Source organism: Dendropsophus ebraccatus, chromosome 8, assembly GCF_027789765.1.
Source record: "Dendropsophus ebraccatus isolate aDenEbr1 chromosome 8, aDenEbr1.pat, whole genome shotgun sequence".
NCBI lineage: Eukaryota > Metazoa > Chordata > Amphibia > Anura > Hylidae > Dendropsophus > Dendropsophus ebraccatus.
The window spans coordinates 90,645,422-90,667,979 of record NC_091461.1 but is presented as its reverse complement, the minus strand read 5'-3'; the positions used below and the strand labels follow the sequence as shown (position 1 = coordinate 90,667,979).

Here is a 22,558-nt window from a genome sequence, read left to right as displayed (position 1 = left end):
ATATATGTATTCCACTATAGACTGCACATATATCCTATTCATTCCAGGTCTATTAAATCCAGGATAGCTATTACACATCTGTTTCTATCGAATATATATGTATTCCACTATAGACTGCATATATATTCTATTCATTCCAGGTCTGTTAAATCCAGGATAGCTATTACACATCTGTTTCTATCGAATATATATGTATTCCACTATAGACTGCATATATATTCTATTCATTCCAGGTCTGTTAAATCCAGGATAGCTATTACACATCTGTTTCTATGGGATATATGTTCATTTCACCATATACTACATATATATCCTGTTCATCCCAGGTACAGTAAAATGTTACTCATCTGTTTCTATGGAATATATATGTTCATTCTACTATAGACTACAGATATATCCTGTTTATTCTGGGATTTTCAGCTCAGCAAGATTATTATACATTTCTTTCTTTGAAATTTGTGTTTATTTCATCATCAACTATAAAGAAAATCTGTTCATTCCAGGTCTATAGGAAATATACTATAACTCATTAGATGCTTATTTTAAATCTTTCACTTTTATTCAATCTTTTTAGTATGTTACTCAGTTCACCACCTACATGCATTTTCTACCTAGCAACTTTTCTTCTGTCCCTTTTACCTCCTCAGTTAGATTTATCTTGCACTGCTCCAATTGTCTGTCTGCAAACGCTATAATAGTAATAATTACTGTCTGTGCCCCCATAGTTAATGTCCCCTTGCCCTGCTGTGCCCTCATAGTAATTATGCCCTCTGGCCAGGTGTGCTCCTATAGTTAGTTTCCCTTCTCTGCTGTGCCCCATAGTAATAATGCCCCCCTACCCTGCTGTGCGCCCATAGTTTATGACCCCTGCCCCACTGTGTCTCCATAGTTAATGCCCCCTGCCTTGTTATATCTCCATAGTAATTATGCTCCCTGCCTTGCTGTGTCTATGGTAATTATGCCCCCTGCCTTGCTGTGTATCCATAGTAAATAGGCCCCTTGCCCTGCCCCTATAGTTAATGCCCCCTGCCCTGCTGTGCCCCATAGTAATAATGCCCCTGCCTTGCTGTGTCTCCATAGTAATTAGGACCCCTTCCCTGCTGTGCCCCAAAGTACCAATGCCCCCTTCCCTACTGTACCCCCATAGTTAATGACCCCTTCCTTGCTGTATATCCATAGTTAATGCCCTCTGCCATACTCACCTAATCTTGGCATGGACGGAGCGGGTCTTCCTCTCTTCTAGTCTCCAGCCTGTAAGCCAAGGGGACAGATCCTCCAGCAGAAGCAAAGACCCCCCCATAAAACTTTCTGTAGGCTTTTCTATTTTCTTGTGCCATAAGGCACCTGCAGTCATGACCTTGCGTTTGTTCTCATTTGCCTTCTATGACTGCCAAGGTTCCGTGAGGCAGCACTTTTTGTATTACCATTAACATCAGACTACATGCAGTTAAAATGCCATGGAGAATTTTGCTGTTGCAGTTATGTAGGGAAGGCTAGTCAGGGCAATGGCCCTACACCCGACCCCCCCCCTTTTTTTTTTTGCTGTCTCTGCTGTCTTTTTTTTGCTATATTCACACAACGTATGTTTTCGTAAAAGTACGGCCGTTGTTGAAATCGGCAACAACGGACGTACTTTGTACGGAAACATACGTTACCTTTTCTTCTATGGGATCCCGGCCGGAGCGTATACACATAGTATATGCTCCGTCCGGGATCCCTCGCGGCGCTGCAAAGAACTGACGTGAGTTTTCTGCGGCCGCTATTCAGTGAATAGCGGCTGCAGAAAGCTCTGTCAGTTCACACAATGAAGCGAGCAGCTCTGGTTGCTTGCTTCATTGTGTGCTGTGGGGAGTTCTGATGCGGGCACGCAGGGAACCCTGCGGCGCCAAAGATCATCCGGCCGCGATTACCTTTTCAGAGACCGGCCGCTCCGTGACCTGGCCGGGTCATGGAACGGCCAGTCTCTTACTGAGTGTGAACATGGCCTCATAGTAGAATATGCCTTATTCTAAAACATGTTTTTCAAACTAAAGTCATACTCATTGGCAAAAATCTTTGAGAAAGCTATGGTCACAGGGGACCTTTCCTTTGTTTTAAAGAGGGGCTTGAGAGCCAAAACAGCTTGGAAAAAGGTAACACATGAATTATTTTTTTTTTTTTACTTAAATCACCTTCTCCCAATCAATGAAATAATTTTTTTGTAAGTGAAATAATGTTGCTCTGCCCTATTCTGAAACTACCAAAAATCCATTTGTTTTGGGGTTCTTAGTGGTTTAGTGTTTAGTGGTTTTACTTCCTGGTTGAGCTGTTGCTTAGGACTATAAGTCCCAGAATGCATTGCCTTCCCTCAGCTGTGAGGACCTTATTACACTAAGCATTTATTGGCCATATTTGGCCGCTTACTAGCTGTTGCGTCCTATATTCGTCTGGAGTAATAGGTCAAGTTAAAAGGCAACGATCAGCCGACATGCATCTATTAAAACCATAACAAAAGGACAAAATTGGTCAGCTCTCCTAGAACACCGTTCACACAAGGCAGGAGCACGTTGCTATGGCTGAAATTACAAACACACAAAAACACAGAAAAATGCAACAGCTCACCACAACAGCAAGATACAGACCCACCATAGACATGAAAATAGTTAAGAGCAGCCCCCCCAACTGCTAAAAAAAACTCCCACAAAAATAATGAGTTTCTTGGTTACTATTTGCAAACAGTGTAGACCACCCCACCAACGATAAGGTGGACTCATATCGAGGCAGACCCTACACTGTACTATGGCCTCTCCATGGCGTGTAATACGCCTATGCTCTGGGCATGCAAGATCCGTCTAATATCTGCAAAAATAATTACACCACCACCACCCAGGGCTGTATTAACAGCTGCTGCTGCCCTAGGCACTAAACCTGAAGACGCCCCATCTTCACGCACCTATTGGCGATACCAGACCTGACTAATACCACCATACCTCCCACCCTCCTGGAAAAGACACCAGATTTACTGGCAAGTCTGAACGGGAGGAGGGAAACTAAAAAAAAAAAAAAAAAATAGTTTATTCTGTCCCCCTGCACCCTGGTGCTGCCCCCCTGCAAGGTGCTGCCCTAGGCACCGGACCACGGGTGCCTAATGGTAAATACGGCCCTGCCACCACCAACAACAGCAGTGACAGCAGCAGACCGCTGGTCTCTTCAATGGTCCACCCAGACGATGTAAAGATCCTGCTCCTCCTGCTCGCTGTCTGTGCGTGTAATAGCACAGGCAGCAAGCGGGAATGAGAGAGAAGCGAGCGGGGATCTGACATGTCAGCGCTTGCTTCCTCCTATGTCCTATAGACTGTGCTGTCTAATACGGCCAATAATACGGCTTTATCACAATGCTACAACTCTGCCTACTGCCCTCCTCCAGCAGTCTTGTTACATTCTTGTCCTGGAAAACCCATTTGATATTTAAAGCAACATCGGTTGCCCTGGTAAAGCAGCATCATAGGTCTATCCCACACATGACATTGTATCATGACAAGTCAACATTTGTTTATACAATACATACTAAGAGAAATAGATAAACTGCAGGATAATCTAGGTTTTATTGATTTTTCTTTCATGATTTCTGATTCGTATATGATTTAGTAGTACATGTAAGCCATCCATTTCAATGCCCAAAGGGGACTAAATTTTTTTAATCAATCTCACAGATAATTAGACGCTTCTCATCACAATTCCTGTCATTCCATTTCCCATCTAGATACATTTCCACACAATCTTCCCCTCCGAATTCGTTATTTGGTTCTTTATCACTCCAGTTGGAGTAAACAATTTTTTCACCGTTTGAATCTTTGAATATTCCTTCTGTCTGTAAGTCATTTACACCCAGAAATCCGTTAACATTAAAATTGTTTTGAATTTTATTTACAGCGTTGTTCTCCTCTGCATTCTGTGGTGAAGCCAGTTGACCTCCTTTCTTCATGCATTCTGCCTTTGCAATGTGGTAATTACCCTGTTCACCGTCTGAAACAAAGATCTTGCCTTTAACCTTCGTTACTCCCTTAGAAAATCCAAAAACTGAAATAAAGTAAATAAAATGCACATTTAGACAGATTTCTTAAAATGATAGCGAGCAAAATAATTACTATAGCATTGTCAAAAATGTACTATATTGTACAAGACAATTAGCCAAATTATTAAAGGGGTTGTCAGTAAGGGCGGTCAGTACACTTACTAATACTATACACGGAACAATTTTACTATAAGGTGGACAATCTCGGGCTTCCAGACCTCCCCGGATGTTATTTTCTCTCCATTCCTTAGTATGTCACAACTCAACGGGAAAGGGTGGCAGAAAGCCCACAGGCCAGTCAGTGACTTGCAGCGGTGTCCCGCCCTAGTCACTGACTAACTGAGTGAGTGGGGCATCCGTCAGCTGAGTGGTGATGTGGGGGAAGGGGGGAGATGGAGAATTTGGCGCGGGTCTAGGAGTGGCAAGCAGCGTTGCAAAGGCACAGGGACTGGTAGGACTTTTATTATGTTAACCCACCCTCTGCCCATTCTGATTATTTTTTATTAGCCTGGATGTTTCCACTAAAACCACCCCCCTAATATTATATAGGTCCCCTTTTCCAGCCATGTACTTCAGACCCTCGGAGACATGTACTCCACAAAAATATCATAGAATCCGGTATTAAAATGTAACTTTTTATGGGTATGCAATAAATCTAGAAATAAAATTGTGTTCCACCCACAAGGCACTATTTTGTCAACAGATATAAAGCCTCCAGTAGTATATCTACCAAATAAGTTAAAGGCATGTATATAGATTAAGATATACAGGTAGCCAATCTCTTTTACTAAATAATCTCATCTCTACAGGTTTCACCCAGATGACACTCTGGGATCCTCAGGAGACTACAAGAAAATGATGTCAGAGGTAAAGTGAAGGGGGGTATTACTTTTATAGGTATATAATCTGAGAATACCATGCAGGAATCGATAAGCATGTGTTTAGCTTGATATAGGGGTACCACAATAAAAAATGTTTGACCTCCGATACACACTTGAAGCGCCAACCAATACAGTGGGTATACCTAAATTAGGTCAATGTCTGTTCTCAGATAATGTCACCCAAAAACTGCAGATATTCTATCTAGAGGTCTGCACATTATTGTGTTATAGCACTCCATAACACACATAATGCAACACAAAAGAACGGACCGATGAGGTATTCAGATATCATCACAAAAAGCAACCATAAGACTGAGAAGCAAAAAGCTGAAACTGAAAAGACATGAAATAACCATGAGGTCTAAAGACATGTCCCAACTGGGACCACTCACAACCCCCAATTGTGCCCCTACTTCCTAAATGATGGTGGTGTGAACAGTTCTGGGCTATAAATACCTATGTTCTGTTGATTCACTTCTGACTGTAGAGATTTCACAATTCCATTTAACCCCTTAACGACATCGGGCGTAAACTTACCCCCTCGCGCCCTGGTACTTGGCGCATCAGGGCGTAAATTTACGCCCGATGTTTCCCCGATCGCTGCGTGTTCGCACACAGCGATCGGGGAAGATGGCCTGCTATAAATCATAGCAGGCCATCATAGCTTCTCGGCACGGGGGGTGGTTAACACCCCCCGTGCTTACGATCGCCGCTATAGGCTGATCAATTCAGATCAGCCAATAGCGGCGATCGGAAGCGGAGGTAGGTCCAGAGCAGGTATTTGTACATTACTCACCTGTCCCGGGGTCCTGATCGGCGTCTTCCGGGTTCGCGGCGTCCCCCGTCATTCCGTTCGGTCTTCGGGTCTTTCCGCCGGTCCCCGTCGTCTTCTTTCGGCTATTTTCGGCTCCAGCCTCGTCATTTTCCGGATTTTGCGCTCTGCTGCCCTCTAGCGGCTGATATGTGTAATACACTTATCAGCAGCTACAGGGATGTTCAGAATGTAGAAAAAGTTTTTTTTTTTTTCCAAATTTTTTTTTTTCTATTTTCCGCACCCTATCGCCGCTGAGTGTTGATCAGCATCGCACGAAAGTGCGCTGCTAATCAGCAACTCCTCCTTTTTGGCGTAGGGTGTTTTTTTTCTATATTCTACTGCCACGGTCTGCTGATAAGTGCCGCACATAAGTGCGGCATTTATCAGCAACTCCTTTGTTGGCGTAGTTTTTTTTTTTATACTTTCTGTAAAAAAAACACGTAAAAAACACTACATTACACCACACTACATTGAATAAAGTTTGAGACTACACCACTACATACCCCATATACTAATCCCCGTATAAAGATGGCCCCCAGGGTGTTTTCGGCGTCAGAGGGATACGTTATTATTGCCTCCGACACCGAAACAGCCAGTGAGGATGAATGGGGGGATCCTTCTTTCCTCCATTCATCCTCATCATCCAGTGACGTGTCTGGGGGTAGCGTAGCGTACGCTGCCCCCCAGACACGTCTTTTCCGCCAGTACCATCCCAATAAGAGATGACGGTATGGCGTAAAATTCTACAAACTCTGTGAGCGTACCTCTGGGTACTCTTACAGATTTAGGGTACGTGCACACTGCGGAATGGCGAAGGATAACCCTTTGTGCATTCCGCAGCTGGCACCCGCCGGCGGACTGATGCAGGCGCGCGTCTCCGCCCGTGTCATAAACTCTATTCTATGCACAGGCGGATTCCGTTGTCCATCCAAAGAATGAATACGTTGGACGGAGAGCGGAATCCGCCCGGGCATAGAATGGAGTCTATGACACGGACGGAGACGTGCGCCTGCATCAGTCAGCCGGCGGGTGCCAACTGCGAAATGCACGAAGGGTTATCTGTCGCGATTCCGCAGTGTGCATGTACCCTTAGAGTGTATGTAGGAAGGGACACCCGAATCCAGCCCCCAGATGCCCCCTCCCCCCCCCATCCTTGGAACAAGTGGAAAGATCGTCCGGGAACTGATCTTCCCACTGCTGGATAAAGGTCACCACCTGCACGGGGATAACTTTTATACTAGCGCCCTCTCTTCCGGTCCCTCGCTGCCCGAGCTACTGTAGCTTGCGGCACGATCCGAAAATATCAGAAGCAGTAATAAAGCCCTAATATTTAGCAGCCATGGAGCGGACCCAGCGCTTCTGGATATGAAGGACCCCGTATCGCACCAGGACAACATTTTCCAGGTGACGTCTCCCACACTGGAGAACGGGAGACCCCAGAAGAAGTGCAGAGTGTGGCGTAACAGGGGGATCAGGAAGGACACCATTTTCCAGTATGACACCTGTCCTGATCACCCCGGCCTCTGCATACTGGATCGCTTCAAGGCGCACCACACGTCACTGGGGTTCTACATTATCTAAATTCTGTCCCTTATTCCTATTTCAGGGGTCACGTTGATCTGGGGATTATTCTGATCGCCATTATGGAGTCGGGAAGGAATTTTTCCCCTGTGATGAGGCTACTGTCGTCTGCCTTATGAGGGTTTTTTGCCTTCCTCTGGATCAACACAGGTTGAGTTTGATGGACACCTGTCATTTTCAACCTTATAAACTAATAATTGGCCTAATCCCCCCAAATAAATTAATAATTGTCCCTTTTCCCCAGCTAAGTAGGTATGGCCGCCATTCCCATTAGAGGATGCCATGATGCAATTACAAAGCCTCTGTGCGGCCAGGACAGTAGAAACCCCCCACAAGTGACCCCATTCTGGAAACTACACCCCATAAGGAATCTAACAAGGGGGGCAGCGGGGATATGGCCCCCTGGTGACGGCCACATTTGGGACGTGAAAATGAAAAAAATGGTATTTTTTATTTTCTCGGCACATGTTCTACGTAAGTGACTGTCACCAGTGGGGTCCATATCCTCACTGCACCCCTTGTTAGATTCCTTATGGGGTGTAGTTTCCAGAATGGGGTCACTTGTCGGGGGTTTCTACTGACCTGGCAGCACAGGAGCTTTGTAATTGCGACATGGCCTCCATCCTCCATTCCAGCCTCTAAATGGCGCTCTGTCCCTTTGGTGGCTTGCCCTGTGCCCATATGGCACATTATGTCCACATGTGGGGTATTTTCGTACTCAGGGGAAACTACCCTACACGTTTTGTGTTCATTTTCTTTTTTAACCCCTTGTGGAAATGGAAAAAATCAAGGCTAGACCAACATTTAGTGTAATTTTTGTAAAATTTTTACTCTAAATCATTAATCTTGTCATTTTCACAAGGGGCTAAAAGATAAAAAAAAAACAATAAATGTGTAGAGCAATTTCCCCTGAGTACGGAAATACCCCACATGTGGACATAAAGCGCCATGCGGGTGCAGGTTAAGCCTCCGAAGGGAAGGAGCGCCATTTCGTTTTTGAAGGCTGGATTTGGATGGAATGGATTTCGAGGGGCCATGTTGCATTCAAAAGGCCTCTGTGTTGCCAAGACAGTTGAAACCCCCCACAAGTGACCCCATTATGGAAACTACACCCCTCAAGGAATGTAACAAGGGGTGTAGTGAGCATATGGACCCCACTGGTGACGGGCACAAATGTGGAACAATGTGGCGTGAAAATGAAATATTACATTTTTTTACACTATAATGTTGGTTTAGCCTTGAATTTATCATTTTCACAAGGGGTTAAAAGAGAAAAAAAACACACAATATGTGTAGAGCAATTTCCCCCGAGTCCGTAAATACCCCACATGTGGACATAAAGCGCAATGTGGGCGCAGGGCAAGCCTCCAAAGGGAAGGAGCGCCATTTGGATTTTGGAGGTTGGATTTGACTAGAATGGATGATGAACGCCATGTCGCATTTACAGAGCCCTCGTGCTGCCAAAACACTGGAAACCCCCCACAAGTGACCCCATTCTGGAAATTGCACCCCTCAAGGAATCTAACAAGGGGTGCAGTGAGGATATGGACCCCTTGATGACTGGCACATTTGTGCCATGAAAGTGAAAAAATGAAATTTTTTACTTTTACGTCACATTGTTCCACATTTGTGCCCGTCACCAGTGGGGTCCATATGCTCACTGTGCCCCTTGTTAGATTCCTTGAGGGGTGTAGTTTCCAGGGGTCACTTGTGGGGGGTTTCCAGTGTCTTGGCAGCACGAGGGCTCTGTAAATGCGACATGGCCCTTGAAATCCTTTCCAGTGAAATTCAGCTTCCAAAAGCCAATTGGCGCTCCTTCCCTTTGGAGGCTCGTCCTGCGCCCGCTTGGCACTTTATCGCCACATGTGGGGTATTTCCGTACTCGGGAGAAACTGCGCTACACATTTTGTGTCTTTTTTTTCCTCTTATCCCTTTAAGAAAATGAAAAATTGAAGGCTAGAACGTTTTAGTGTAAAAAATAAATTTTTCCTTTTTCACGCCATATTGTTCGGAAAATCTGTGAAGCACCTGTGGGGTCCAAATGCTCACCGCACCCCTTGTTACATTCCTTGAGGAGTGTAGTTTTCTAAATGGTGTCCCTTTAGGGGTGTTTTTTAGGTTTTGGCACCCCAGAGCCTCTGCCAACCTGAAGTGGTACGGTCAGAAATGACCAAATATAACGGAGGCGTTGAAATTCACTAGGCGCTCCTTTGTATCTGAGGCTTGTGGTTGCGTCAAATAGCGCAATAGGGCCACATATGGGGTATTTCTATAAACTGCAGAAACGGGACAATAATTATTGGGGTGCATTTCTCTGGTAATAGGTTTATAATTATAAAAAATATTGGATTACAATAAAATCTCTGCACAGAAAATTAAAATTTTCAAATTTCTTACACACTTAGCTTTTATTTCTGTGACTCCCCTAAAGGGTTAAAACACTTTCTGGATATGCTTTTGCAGAGTGTGGGGGGTGCAGTTTCTGAAATGGGGTGCTTTGTGGGGCTTTCTAACATACAGGCCCCTCAAATACACTTTAAACCTGAACAGGTCCCTAAAAATATCAGATTTTGAAATTTTACTGAAAATTTGGAAATTTGCTGCTAATGTTTTAAGCTTCCTAATGTCTAAAAAAAAATGAAAGATCGTTTAATAAATGCCGCCAACATAAAGTAGACATGTTGCTAATGCTATTTAATATATAATTTATGTGGTATAACCACTTTCTGTATACGCAAAAAAGTTTCAAAGTTGGAAAAATGCATTTTTTCACATTATTTGGGGTTTTTTTCATAAAGATTCGTTATGAGTATCGACTCCAATTTACCAGAAATGTAAAGTACAATATGTCACGAGAAAACAATCTCAGAATCAGCCGGATAGGTAAAAGCATCCCAAAGTTATTAATGAATAAAGTGACACTGGTCATATTCATAAAATTTGTCTCTGTCATTAAGGCCATTTCAGGCTCTGTCCTTAAGGGGTTAAAGTTAACGTCTGTTTTTTTAAGGCTCCTATTTCTAAAAAATATCATACTTTGTTACAGCATGTGACATACCATATCATAAAATAATTTACAGTTTATATGACAAATAATTCTGTAATTGTGGCATATCAAAATGAATTTCGTAGTGTGAACCCACCCTTAGGGTATGTGCACTTTGGAGGAAACCTTCGTCGCGTAATCCTCAGCTCGCGCCCGCTCGCGGAGTGCAGCAGGCGCGCGCGTCATCGCCCGTGTCATAGACTCAATTCTATGCACGGGCGGATTCCGTCATTTGTCCAAAGAATGATCAAGTTCATTCTTTGGACGGAGGAAGGAATCCGCCGGTGCATAGAATGGAGTCTATGACACGGGCGGAGACGCACGCGCCTGCTGCACTCCGCGAGCGGGCACGAGCTAAGGATTGGGCAACGGAGGTTCTGTCTAAAATCCTCAGTGTGCACATACCCTAAGTTTGGGAATCGCAGCTCACCGGCCTCACACATTACATTCAAAACGGTGTTGGTTTAGAACAGTATGATGAGGCTGTGTACTGTGTACTGCCTTTGCAGATGTGTAGCACACAGCTTATGAAACACAGTGTAAGTGAATAAGGAATCCATCTGTACACTTCAATGCCCCATATATGCTGTACAGCATCTGTGTAGGTGTCATGAAATTACACCATATACAGACACTATTGAACATGGCAGCCCCTGTGCGGGCATCAAAGTGTTTAAAACTGTGGTGCCACATGCACAAAAAAAAAAAAAAAAAAATCATTAATGGTGCGTTCACACCTACAGGATCTGCAGCTGATTTTCTGCAGCAGATTTCATTTAAATAACTGAACACAGCATCAAATATGCTGCAGATCTGCTGCAGATCCTGTAGGTGTGAACGCACCCTAAAGGGGTATTCCATTCAAACATAACTTTTGATATGTTGCTGCCCATGGTGAGACTAAAAATTCATTCCATACTTGTTATTATCTATTCAGTCTATTCCCCCAAGTTCTCAGCTGCTGCTTTCTGCTGAAAACACAAAAATCGTGGAAGGGAGGGGGAGACAGAAAGAAAAGCTCACACAGATTTTTGTGTTTTCAGCAGCAGCTGAGAACTGGGGGAAGGAGACTGAATAGATAATAACAAGTATGGTAGGAATTGACAGTCTCGCCATGGGCAACAACATATCAAAAGTTATACATCAAGCAAGGAGTAAAGACATGGCACTCACCCGTCAAAGTCTTCACCGTTTCTTTATTAAATAACTGCAAACATGGTAAAACCAGGTATAGCGAGAGGACGCCTAGCGTGTAGCAGCGACAGCTGTTTCCTGCCTATTCGGCACTTCTTCACGGCTGCGTATGACGTCCTACGTAATCTACGTAATTAAATAGTGCCTATCCATTTACATAAAAAACACACACAATGAAATAGTGCATTTAAACAAACATTTAAAAACAACTAAATAAAGGCATTAAATTCATTTCTGTCGTTTAGCCCCACTGGTCCGGTAGCATCGAAGTGGGAAATAAGGTAAGCTTCTCGTTGCAACAAAAGAGTATGTCGGTCTCCGCCCCCTTCTGGTGTAAAGATACGATCAAATCCTGCGAATTTCAAAAGGTCTTTTTTACCATTATGTACCGTGTGGACATGCTCTATAAATCTAGTAGAGCCTTTCCCTGTCACTAACGAATGAAAGTGTTCTTTTATTCTATAGTATAACTTCCTTTTTGTTTTGCCTATGTAAAAACGTAGACAGGGGCAAATTATTACATATACTACAAAAGTAGAATGGCACGTTATAAGTTGTTTGACCTTCCATTGTTTTCCATTTAACTGTACAGTATTTATGGCCAAATTATAATTACATACGGAACATTGGAAGCATTTTTTATTACCTTTAGGTCCTAGTTTATCTAGCCAAGTAAGTTGTTGTTGAATTTGGGCGCTATTCATATTATCCCCAATAGTGCGGTTTTTTCTCTGGGTAATCAGGGGTTTCTTAATTGCTACTTCTTTTAACATAGGATCGCTCTCTAATAAATACCAATTTTTATAGATTGTTCTTTTAATAAAATCATTTAATGGGGTATTTTTAAAAGAGAAGCAGAAACGTTTTTCTTTTTTATATTCATGATTTTTAGATTTTAAAAGGTTTGATCTCTCTATTTTTTTCTGTTTTTTCTACTGCTTTTTTCAGCACGTCATCTGGATAGCCCCGTTCTCTTAGTCTGTTTAATAAATCATCTGCTTGTTGGACATAAACATCATGCTCGCTATTTATCTTTTTCAATCTTAATAGTTGTCCATACGGAATAGCTTCTTTTACACTCAACGGGTGGGAACTGTTAAAATGCAAAAGAGCATTGCGGGCTGTAGATTTTCTAAAACCCTCTGTTTGAATGTGATTGTCTTTTATTTTCACTAGCACATCAAGGAATTCTAGTCTGTCGCCCCCATACTGTCCCGTAAAAAACATGTTCATGCAATTAACATTATTTAAAAATATAATGAATTCTGAAAACTCAGGTTCAGTTCCCTCCCATACTATACAGACGTCATCCATATAGCGAGCATAATATTTAATCTTATTGATAAAAGGATTATGGGATGAAAAAATATACCGTTTCTCAAAAATTGCTAAAAATAAATTTGCATATGAACATGCAACAGGCGTGCCCATCGCCGTTCCTGTCTGTTGATTATACCAGGTATTCTTAAATCTAAAGTTGTTATTTTCCAAAATAAATATTAAGGAATCACAGATAAATTTTCTAAAATCATCCGATTTCTCGGTGCTCTCGAGAAACTCATCGATAGCCTGTACACCCGCATCATGCGGGATGCGGGTGTACAGGCTCTCGACGTCAAGAGACACCAACCGGTAAGACTCCTTCCAATCAACAAACTGTAAGGATTGCAAAAACTCATTAGTATCTTTTAGATATGCTGGTATATGTGATAGCAGGGGGCGTAGCAGCCAGTCAATGTATTTAGACAGGGCTTCAGTCACTGAACCAATCCCGGCCACAATCGGGCGGCCTGGGGGATTGGTCAGTGACTTGTGCACTTTGGGTAGATAGTGCCATTTGGCTTTCTCTTTTAAAAATACCCCATTAAATGATTTTATTAAAAGAACAATCTATAAAAATTGGTATTTATTAGAGAGCGATCCTATGTTAAAAGAAGTAGCAATTAAGAAACCCCTGATTACCCAGAGAAAAAACCGCACTATTGGGGATAATATGAATAGCGCCCAAATTCAACAACAACTTACTTGGCTAGATAAACTAGGACCTAAAGGTAATAAAAAATGCTTCCAATGTTCCGTATGTAATTATAATTTGGCCATAAATACTGTACAGTTAAATGGAAAACAATGGAAGGTCAAACAACTTATAACGTGCCATTCTACTTTTGTAGTATATGTAATAATTTGCCCCTGTCTACGTTTTTACATAGGCAAAACAAAAAGGAAGTTATACTATAGAATAAAAGAACACTTTCATTCGTTAGTGACAGGGAAAGGCTCTACTAGATTTATAGAGCATGTCCACACGGTACATAATGGTAAAAAAGACCTTTTGAAATTCGCAGGATTAGATCGTATCTTTACACCAGAAGGGGGCGGAGACCGACATACTCTTTTGTTGCAACGAGAAGCTTACCTTATTTCCCACTTCGATGCTACCGGACCAGTGGGGCTAAATGACAGAAATGAATTTAATGCCTTTATTTAGTTGTTTTTAAATGTTTGTTTAAATGCACTATTTCATTGTGTGTGTTTTTTATGTAAATGGATAGGCACTATTTAATTACGTAGATTACGTAGGACGTCATACGCAGCCGTGAAGAAGTGCCGAATAGGCAGGAAACAGCTGTCGCTGCTACACGCTAGGCGTCCTCTCGCTATACCTGGTTTTACCATGTTTGCAGTTATTTAATAAAGAAACGGTGAAGACTTTGACGGGTGAGTGCCATGTCTTTACTCCTTGCTTGATGTACATCGTTCATCTCCACTTCATTTATACATAGAGCACCACCGATCAGCTATCACCACTATTACTATATGCCGGACATCTACACGTGCATCAATATCCTGTTTGGTTCAGTTGTAGTGCCGCACTCTATCCTCTGTTTTTTTTTGATTATATCAAAAGTAATGTTTGAGTGGAATATCCATTTAAAACACTTATTCTTTATTACATTTTTTTCTTATTAAAAAATAGACACTTTTCCTTTAAGATCCCCCATAGCAGAAAGATGGGTTGTCAGGGGGGTTGAACCCTGATATCCACACACCCCCTTTACACCCCCAGAGGGGACACCCATTAGCTCTGCACCCCATAAGATTAATATAACAAACATTAAAGACATTGAATAAAAAATAAATAAATAAGAATGTGTGACAAATGATACCCTAATATAATGGTAGTGTAAACAGTTCTGGGCTAGAAATACCTTTTCCCTGTTGATTCACTTCTGACTGCAGAGATTTCACTATTCCATTTAAAGCTGCCACCTCTTTTTTTAGGGCTTCAGTTGCTGAAAAATACAGTACATACAGTAAAGTACAGTAACAGTAATAGGAAATGCAATAAAATAAAATAAAATACTTGCAATATCTAATAGAGGATGAAAACACAATTGCAAAAGAGTGGCCAGTGAGACCAAAATGTAGAAATTGCAGCAGAGAGCAGACAGACACAAGTGTACACAACCACAATGGGTTAAGTGAAAGGAAAATAGTAAAGTGCAGTTATATAATGCCAAATGTGTGCTGCTGTAAAAATAATAAGGTAATTACATACAACCTAATACAGGTATACACAGTGTCAGACTAGGGTATCTGGGGCCCACCAGAGGAAATGATCCTGGGGGCCACCAATGAAGAACCAGTGAGAAACGACATGTCAGTCAATGTTAGTGCAGGTTCTAAAGCTGAGGGCCCACCGTGGGCGGGTCTGACACTGGATATACATAACAGGTAAGGAGTGTGCATGAATACCTGCAGCATACAATGGAAGCAAATCTGGTCTTAAAGGGATTGTCCAGCGAAAATCTTTTTTCTTTCAAAACAGCTGGTGTCAGAAAGTTATACAGATGTATAATTTTTCCTGTACTCAGCTGCCATATGTCCTGCAGGAAATGTTGTTTTATTTTCAGTCTGACACTGTGCTCTCAGCTGACATCTCTGGTGGAGACAGGAATTGTCCAGAGCAGGAAAGGTTTTCTAAGGGGTGTCAGACTGAAAATAAAACTTTCCTTCAGGAAATACAGCAGCTGATAAGTATGGGGAGACTTGAGATTTTTAAACAGAAGTAAATTACAAATCTATATACATTTCTGACACCAGTTGATTTGAAAGAAAAAGATTTTTGCTGGATAATTCCTTTAAGGTGGACCCCTGCCACAATACTTGTTTGGCTGGCTGCCTGTCATGTATCAACTTGCACTAGGCGTGTTTCTGGGTTCCTTTACCCTTTCCTTAGTGGCTTGAATTTGCAAAAGATAGGAAAGCTGCAGATTCAAGACACTGTGGAAGGGGTTAAGGAACCCCCAAATGTATCTGGCGTAACTTGATATATGAAATTACTATCATAATCACTCTACATCAGCGCTTCTCAAACTTTTACTACTGGAGCCTCACCCACCAGACCAAGGCAATGCCTGGGCCTAACCAGACTGACCAAGAGAGTGCCTGGGCCTCACCATCTGTGGTGAAAGTCCATCTAAAAGCTGAAAATAATGCTAGGGCTACCTTTTATCCGTCTCCCAAGCTCTATATGCTAATAAAGCAAGTACAAAATGAATTGATAATGTTGCTAAAATGGATATTTTTGCAAACAGCAAAAGGACTGTGCAGATTATAGTTAGTTTTGTGAAAACTAGCTCCCTAGCCGGGCCTCACCAACAACTAGGGGGCGCCTCACATCATTCTTCCTAAGATACATTGTATCAGTTCATAGACTGTTTTTAAATAGCCCTACTCTATCTTCTCACAGCGTGCAGTAGATACAGACAGGACCTCTCCTGTCTGAAACAGTCGGAGTAGTCAGAGGTACAATAGCACCAAAACTGTCCATATGTATATTGTTGCCTGCTAGCAGGCGGAGCTGATGTTGAAAATCTACGCCTGCTCCACAACAGGCATAGATTTTTGAGTCCGGCCCAGGCTGCCTGGTTCTACTAAGAGCCTCAGTAAATCTGGCGCCACACATTGGGGGGGGTGAAATTTATTATTAGCTCACCATAGTCGTACGCTGATTTGTTAAACTTCCACCATAGAATGTAACAATTTTCTAGATTAAACATCACTTTGCTAATACAACCACACAAGCTGTGTGTATGGATTTTTCTCATGCTGTGGGACAACTCATGTTTGGACAAGGATCCACAATATTCTGGCTAACTGTTCCAAAATATCCAACTGTGTCATACGCACATTTAAATATCATTATTTAAAAGAACGACATTTGCTGTTATTCAAGAACTAACTTCTTTTTTTGCATCTGTTTCTGCCTGTATTTTATTTTTTTCCCATTTTTATGCACCACATGGGCCCTGTGGCATATTTAGCATTATTATCTGGTTATTAGGCATATAGCATAGTACCTTGAGGACTGTCACTTTTTAGTTATTTTATCTTTGTTTTTGCATTGGCTAGTGAATTTGTCAGTTAACCTCTGTCTCATATCTAGTTGAATATAGGTGAGCTGCATCTATTGGTTTCAAGGCATTAACCATGAACTCATATGCAAAAATCGAGAAGATCCACAGCTCCATGCAGTAAAAAATGTGAAGTCTTTATTACATATCCTTTAAAAATTTGGACATACAAGGCTAAAAGTATGCCGCCGTGTTTTGAGACAAGTCTCTAATCATGGCAATCATGGTTTGCAATGATTAAGACGCTTGTTTAGAAACACGTCGGAGTGCTTTCATCTTTGTATGTCCAAATTTTTTAAGGATATGTAATAAAGACTTCACATTTTTTACCTACGGTGAAAGGTAAGAATCATTCCCCCACCTGCTCTGCATCATAAAGGGAGCTACTGATTACTTTGTACTTATCTTTTACTTTTATTAACTCATATGTTTTTCTTAACTGCCCATTTGGACGCACGACAGTTCTGTACTGAAACTGCACTACCCCGAGTGACCCCGTTTAGAGAACTACACCCCATAAAATATTTATGTAGGTTGTATAGTGAGCATTGTGTTTACATTGTGTTGCTGCAATTAGTGTAAATTTATGTATAGGTCATAGTTTTTCTGTAAGCATGGATATTCTATGTATATAGATTGCAGTCCTGAGATAATACAGAGAGAATAAGAGAATACATTTTTTATAACAGTCACCATCCTGGGACAGGCTGTCTACTAGGATACATATCTGTATACATTACTGGGTTCACACTATGTATATTTGAGGCTGTATTTGGTCCTCATGTCAGGTCCTCATAGCAACCAAAACCAGGAGTGGATTGAAAACACAGAAAGGCTCTGTCCACACAATGTTGAAATTGAGTGGCTGGCCGCCATATAACGGTAAATAACTTCCATTATTTCAATACAACAGCCGTTGTTTTAAAATAACAGCACATATTTGCCATTAAATGACGGCCATCCACTCAATTACAACATTATGTGAACAGAGCCTTTCTGTGTTTTCAATCCACTCCTGGTTTTGGTTGCTATACAGCCTCAAATATACAGCCTCAAATATACGTAGTGTGAACATAGCCTTAGTAAATCTGTACATTATGCCGGTGAACAATTATACTTTCATAGCCAGCAGTTCACATACAGGTCCTGATTATGAGTTCCTGACAGAGACCTGGTCTCATTAGGGGGAATTTATTAATGTTATTTGTGTAGGTGTACAATTTGATGTAGAATTATCAAAACATATTGAGAGGTATCCCTTAACCCATTTTGATGTCAGGCTACGTCATAATGGTGTTAGGGGGCTACAGAGGGGGATTAAAATGCAAGCCCTCTCTGTACAGCACCACCCTCAGCTATCATTTGTGCCAGCTAATTAACAATTTAAATGCTACTGTCAAAACTGAGAAAATGGCATTTAAGTGGTTTTTAAAATGCTGCCCTGGGGGTCCGGTGGAGGGATTCCATTCTCGCAATGCGATTGCAAGGGGTCGATCCATCATACTTACCGGGATGGGCCTTAGCAACGTAACGATGCTGATCCCAGCTCAGCGATCAATTACTAGGGGCTTCAGCCGTCTTTAGTTGCCCTTAGGACCACAGATTACATAGATCAATGCAGTACGTACACTGTAGGTACTGCATTGATCTCTATGAGCAGTCCCTGCATTGCTCATAGGAGTCCCATAGGGGGGGGAAAGATTTTTTTCATTTTATAAATAAATAATTAAAAAAAATAAACATAATTGCCTGATCTATTAAATTATCCCATTCCTAATCTTGCACGGTAAATGGTGTAAGCGCAAATTTTTGGTCACATCATAACCAGAACAGAGGGATTTTAAATACATTAAAAAAAAATTTTAACAGCAGTAAAATAAAGTTGCCTATTGTAATTATACTGACTTGAGGAACATAGATAACATGTCAGTTTTACTACAGGGCAAACAGCATAAAGATGAACTCTCCCAAAATGAAAAGCAAAGTTGTGTCTAAGGGGATTCCCCTAGAAAGCGTCTCCCACTCTGGTAGGAGAGGCTGATAAGTTCTGGAAGACTTGTAAATAGAAGTAATTACAAATCTATATAACTTTCTGACACCAGTTGATTTGAACGAAAAAGATTTTTGCTGGACAACCCCTTTAAGCACAATAAAATATTGCACATTTTGCTGCAATTCCATAAGAATCACTGCAAAAATACTGCTATTTTACTGTGAATTGCGAAATAGCACTAATTAACACCAATTAAACCCTACTTAAATACTATGTGTGAACATGGTTTAAGAGAGAGCTGATCCAGCAGATCTTTATTTGTTTACACTGCAGTTGCAGATATGTAATATAGAATCTGTGAATTAAAAAAATATAGATATTAAAATGAGAAAAAAACAAACATTAATGTGTACTACAATGACTTTTACCTTTTTCTGCACTTTCTCCTTTTTCACCTCTCGGGCCTGGAGGCCCCTGATTACCTTGATGCCCCTTTGGTCCAGGTGGCCCAGCAATGCCTGGTATTCCAGGTGTTCCTGAAATAAAAATAAAAATAGGCTTAAAAAAAACTAGGGTTGTATTTCTGTTTATATTTACGTTAATGGAATCATTCAAGTTGCATCAAATACAGTAAATAGCTGGCAAATATAACATTTTATAAATATATGGTATCACAAATAATAGTAACAATATAAATTCACCTTGGTCTCCTTTGACCCCTGGAAGCCCATTTTCCCCATTGACTCCAGGTTTACCATCCTTCCCTGGAGCGCCACATGTAAATACAGAACAGGGACCCCCATCTTTACATATCTGTGTAGCAGATGAGACGCTGAACATCAGGAAGGAAAGAACTAAAAGAAGCCGCATTCTCCAAGTACTGTGAATCTGTAGAGGAATAGTTCATTAGAGACTAGGGTTACATAAATTATGAATACAGATATAATACGCGTTTCAAGAGCGGTCCAGTCTCTTGCTCAAGTTTGAAACCTGAGAAAGAGACCGGACTGGTCTTGAAACGCGTTGTGTCTTGTATCATATGTTTTAATAAATTATTTTAATATTCGTTATCTATTCCTGGCTACTTGGATCTGCACCCGGCATCCTGTTGTTGCACTGGTGGAGTTTGTCTAATGTTCCCACACAATATTTTTGGTCAGTATTTTGCAACCAAAATCCAATAGTGGATTGAAAACACAGAAAGGCTATGTTTACACACTATTGAAATTAAGTGGCTGGCCGCCATTTAATGGCAAATAATTGCCGTTATTTTAAAACAACGGCCGTTGTTTTGTTATAACGCTTGTCATTTGCCACTAAATGACGGCCAGCCACTTGGCCATTTCAACAGTGTGTGAACATAGCCTTTCTGTGTTTTCAATCCACTCCTGCTTTTGGTTGCAAAATACTGACCAAAAATATTGTGATCATAGCCTTAAAATGTATTTAATAGTATTAATATTAATGGGGTCTTCTGGATAACAGAATCTTTTAAATGTTGCTGGGGACACTAAAAATAAAAAGTAAATGCTACTTGTCTAACTTGCTCATTCAGGGGTCCCCCTGTGATGCCTTCCACTCCCCCACTGAACATACTGGCTACAGCTTCAGCCGTGTCCCATTTTAATCAGTGATTGCCGAGTGGGCCGTCACCTCCAAGATGAGAAGGTCTCGAAAGGGTCAGCCAGAGCGGTCAGCCAGAGACCAGAAGACATCACAGGGGAAATCCTGAGGGATTAGGGAAGGTAAGCAGATTTTATTTTCAGTGCCCTGAGCAATCTGTTAAAATTCTTTTGTATCTGTCTCTCTCTCTCTCTTGATACGCACCTTTTCAGTGAAGCAGAATAGGAGCACTTCGGACACTGGAGTGGAATAAACATCTACCACAGCTCTATATAAACTGTATCAAGCAATTGTTTCCTTATAGACAGAATTTGTGAATAATGTTTCCTTATTGACAAAATTTATGAATATAATTACTTGGAACGCAAATGCCAATTTAACAATGAAAAACAGAGCGTTTACAATTGTATTTTCATCACCTCTGCCAAATATGTGTAATGTTTAAAATTTAAAGGCATTGTCTAGATAAGAAAACCTGCAGCGAGCCGGGGTACTCGGAAGAGAGTCAGGGGAATGAGGAGATAATGATGGTGGTGGTAGTAGTCTCTCCTGAGTGTGGCGCTGAGCTCCTCAGTGAGGGGACGCACCGAGGGCTGCAGAGTGAGAGTGTGCTATACCTGCAGGATAGCTGGATCTTGTCACGGTCACAGGTGGGCAGGAGGGCTTCTGCAGGTACAGGGGGACCCTCTGGCGCTTCTTTGAGTTCTCTCCCTCTTCTGTGGGCTACTGCAGAGGTTCCTGTAGGGGGGCTGCACCGGTCTGTAAGGTGGTCAATGGTGTGGACCTGTGGTTCCTCCGGGGCCGACCCCAAACACTGCTGTCCGGTACAATGGCCCTTGATGGTGGTGTGGTGCAGATAACCAGGACAACAGGGAGACAAGGAGGGAGGCAGTGCGACAATAACTCCTTTACTGATAGATTTGCAGGTGTTTTCACAGTCTTTTGGCATACAGCAGTTGATACTGGCGGCCTTGACTGGGTTACTGCACTTGTGGAGAGTCTGGTGGTGTGTGGAGAGATGATCTGCCTCAGATCCTGGTCTGTCAGTACGTGTGGGACGCTGGTGGGCACTGTGATCCTGTGGACCTCTTCCCCAATGGTTCTTGCGTCTGTCTTTTCCTCCCTGTCAGCAAGGGAGCTTCCTGCTTAGGTTACTGGGCCAGGCCTTAGGCCACAACTTTCGGGTCCCAGAGGTATCCAGGGGTCCTACTTAATCTTACCCCCCGAATTCATGAAGATGGGTGGAGAGGCCTATGTTAACTCTGCTCCCTTTTACAGCCAAGTCTGTCCACTTATGGTGTCGGTTTTTAGGATTCCCACTGACTGTAAGTGTGCTAGCCCTTTCCTGAGGGTGCACCTGACAAAGTCTCTCAAAGTGTCTCTTTTCCTCTCACCTCCAGCTGTTTTTTTTGGCTGCTCTGTTCTTGTTCCCCTTAGCAGCTTTTACTCTGTGGTGATGGTCTCTCATGAGGTGATGTTGTTCCCTCAGCAGCTAGTCACTTGTCTCAGCTAAACACTACAACTGCCATCCTTATATAGGGGGCCTATTTGCATACTCCGCCCACCCTCTAGCACTTTCTAGGCTTACAACACTACCTAGAGCAGTTCCCACTAAGGACAGTAGGTGTCGCTGTTTTGTGTGGTGTGCAGTGTAAAGCATGTAACCCATTCTCTGCCTGCCAGTTCCACTGTACAGAGAAATACACATAACAGTTTAATATAAGACATATTAACTCCTAGAATAAATAACAAAACACTTGTTGACAGGTGCCATCCTCAGCCCAGCCACAGGGATTGCGCTCTGGTATACTACAAACCCATTTTCAAATTTCTCCTAGAAGGGCCGCTCCACTGTCGGAATTCTGAACAATAGTCCTCTACTGGACGTTCACCTTGCCGTAACCTGGTTAATTGTAGCTTGTGTGCATTGACTGCACAATCTGGGTCATCATACA

The 22,558-nt window shown here is 42.1% G+C and overlaps 1 protein-coding gene across 1 annotated transcript; it reads right to left on the bottom strand.

Moving 5' to 3' along the window:
- Positions 1-3,548: 3,548 nt before the first annotated feature.
- On the bottom strand, positions 3,549-20,875 carry LOC138798723 (mannose-binding protein C-like). The gene is made up of 5 exons (XM_069979285.1): positions 20,808-20,875; positions 19,682-19,868; positions 19,409-19,516; positions 14,780-14,863; positions 3,549-4,059 (listed from the first exon to the last, which is right to left on the bottom strand). The coding sequence occupies exons 2-5, from the start codon at positions 19,848-19,850 to the stop codon at positions 3,677-3,679; spliced, it is 744 nt and encodes a 247-aa protein (XP_069835386.1). The 5' UTR covers positions 19,851-19,868; positions 20,808-20,875; the 3' UTR covers positions 3,549-3,676.
- Between the last annotated feature and the right edge of the window lie 1,683 nt (positions 20,876-22,558).

Bases quoted from the DNA above. Each gene is read 5' to 3' on its own strand.
- LOC138798723 (XM_069979285.1), bottom strand. From the start codon at position 19,850: ATGCGGCTTCTTTTAGTTCTTTCCTTCCTGATGTTCAGCGTCTCATCT. The intron at 19,517-19,681 runs GTGAATTTATAT...TTTTTATTTCAG, and splicing joins AGGGGTCAAAGGAGACCAAG to GAACACCTGGAATACCAGGC. The intron at 14,864-19,408 runs GTAAAAGTCATT...TGTATTTTTCAG, and splicing joins AGGAGAAAGTGCAGAAAAAG to CAACTGAAGCCCTAAAAAAA.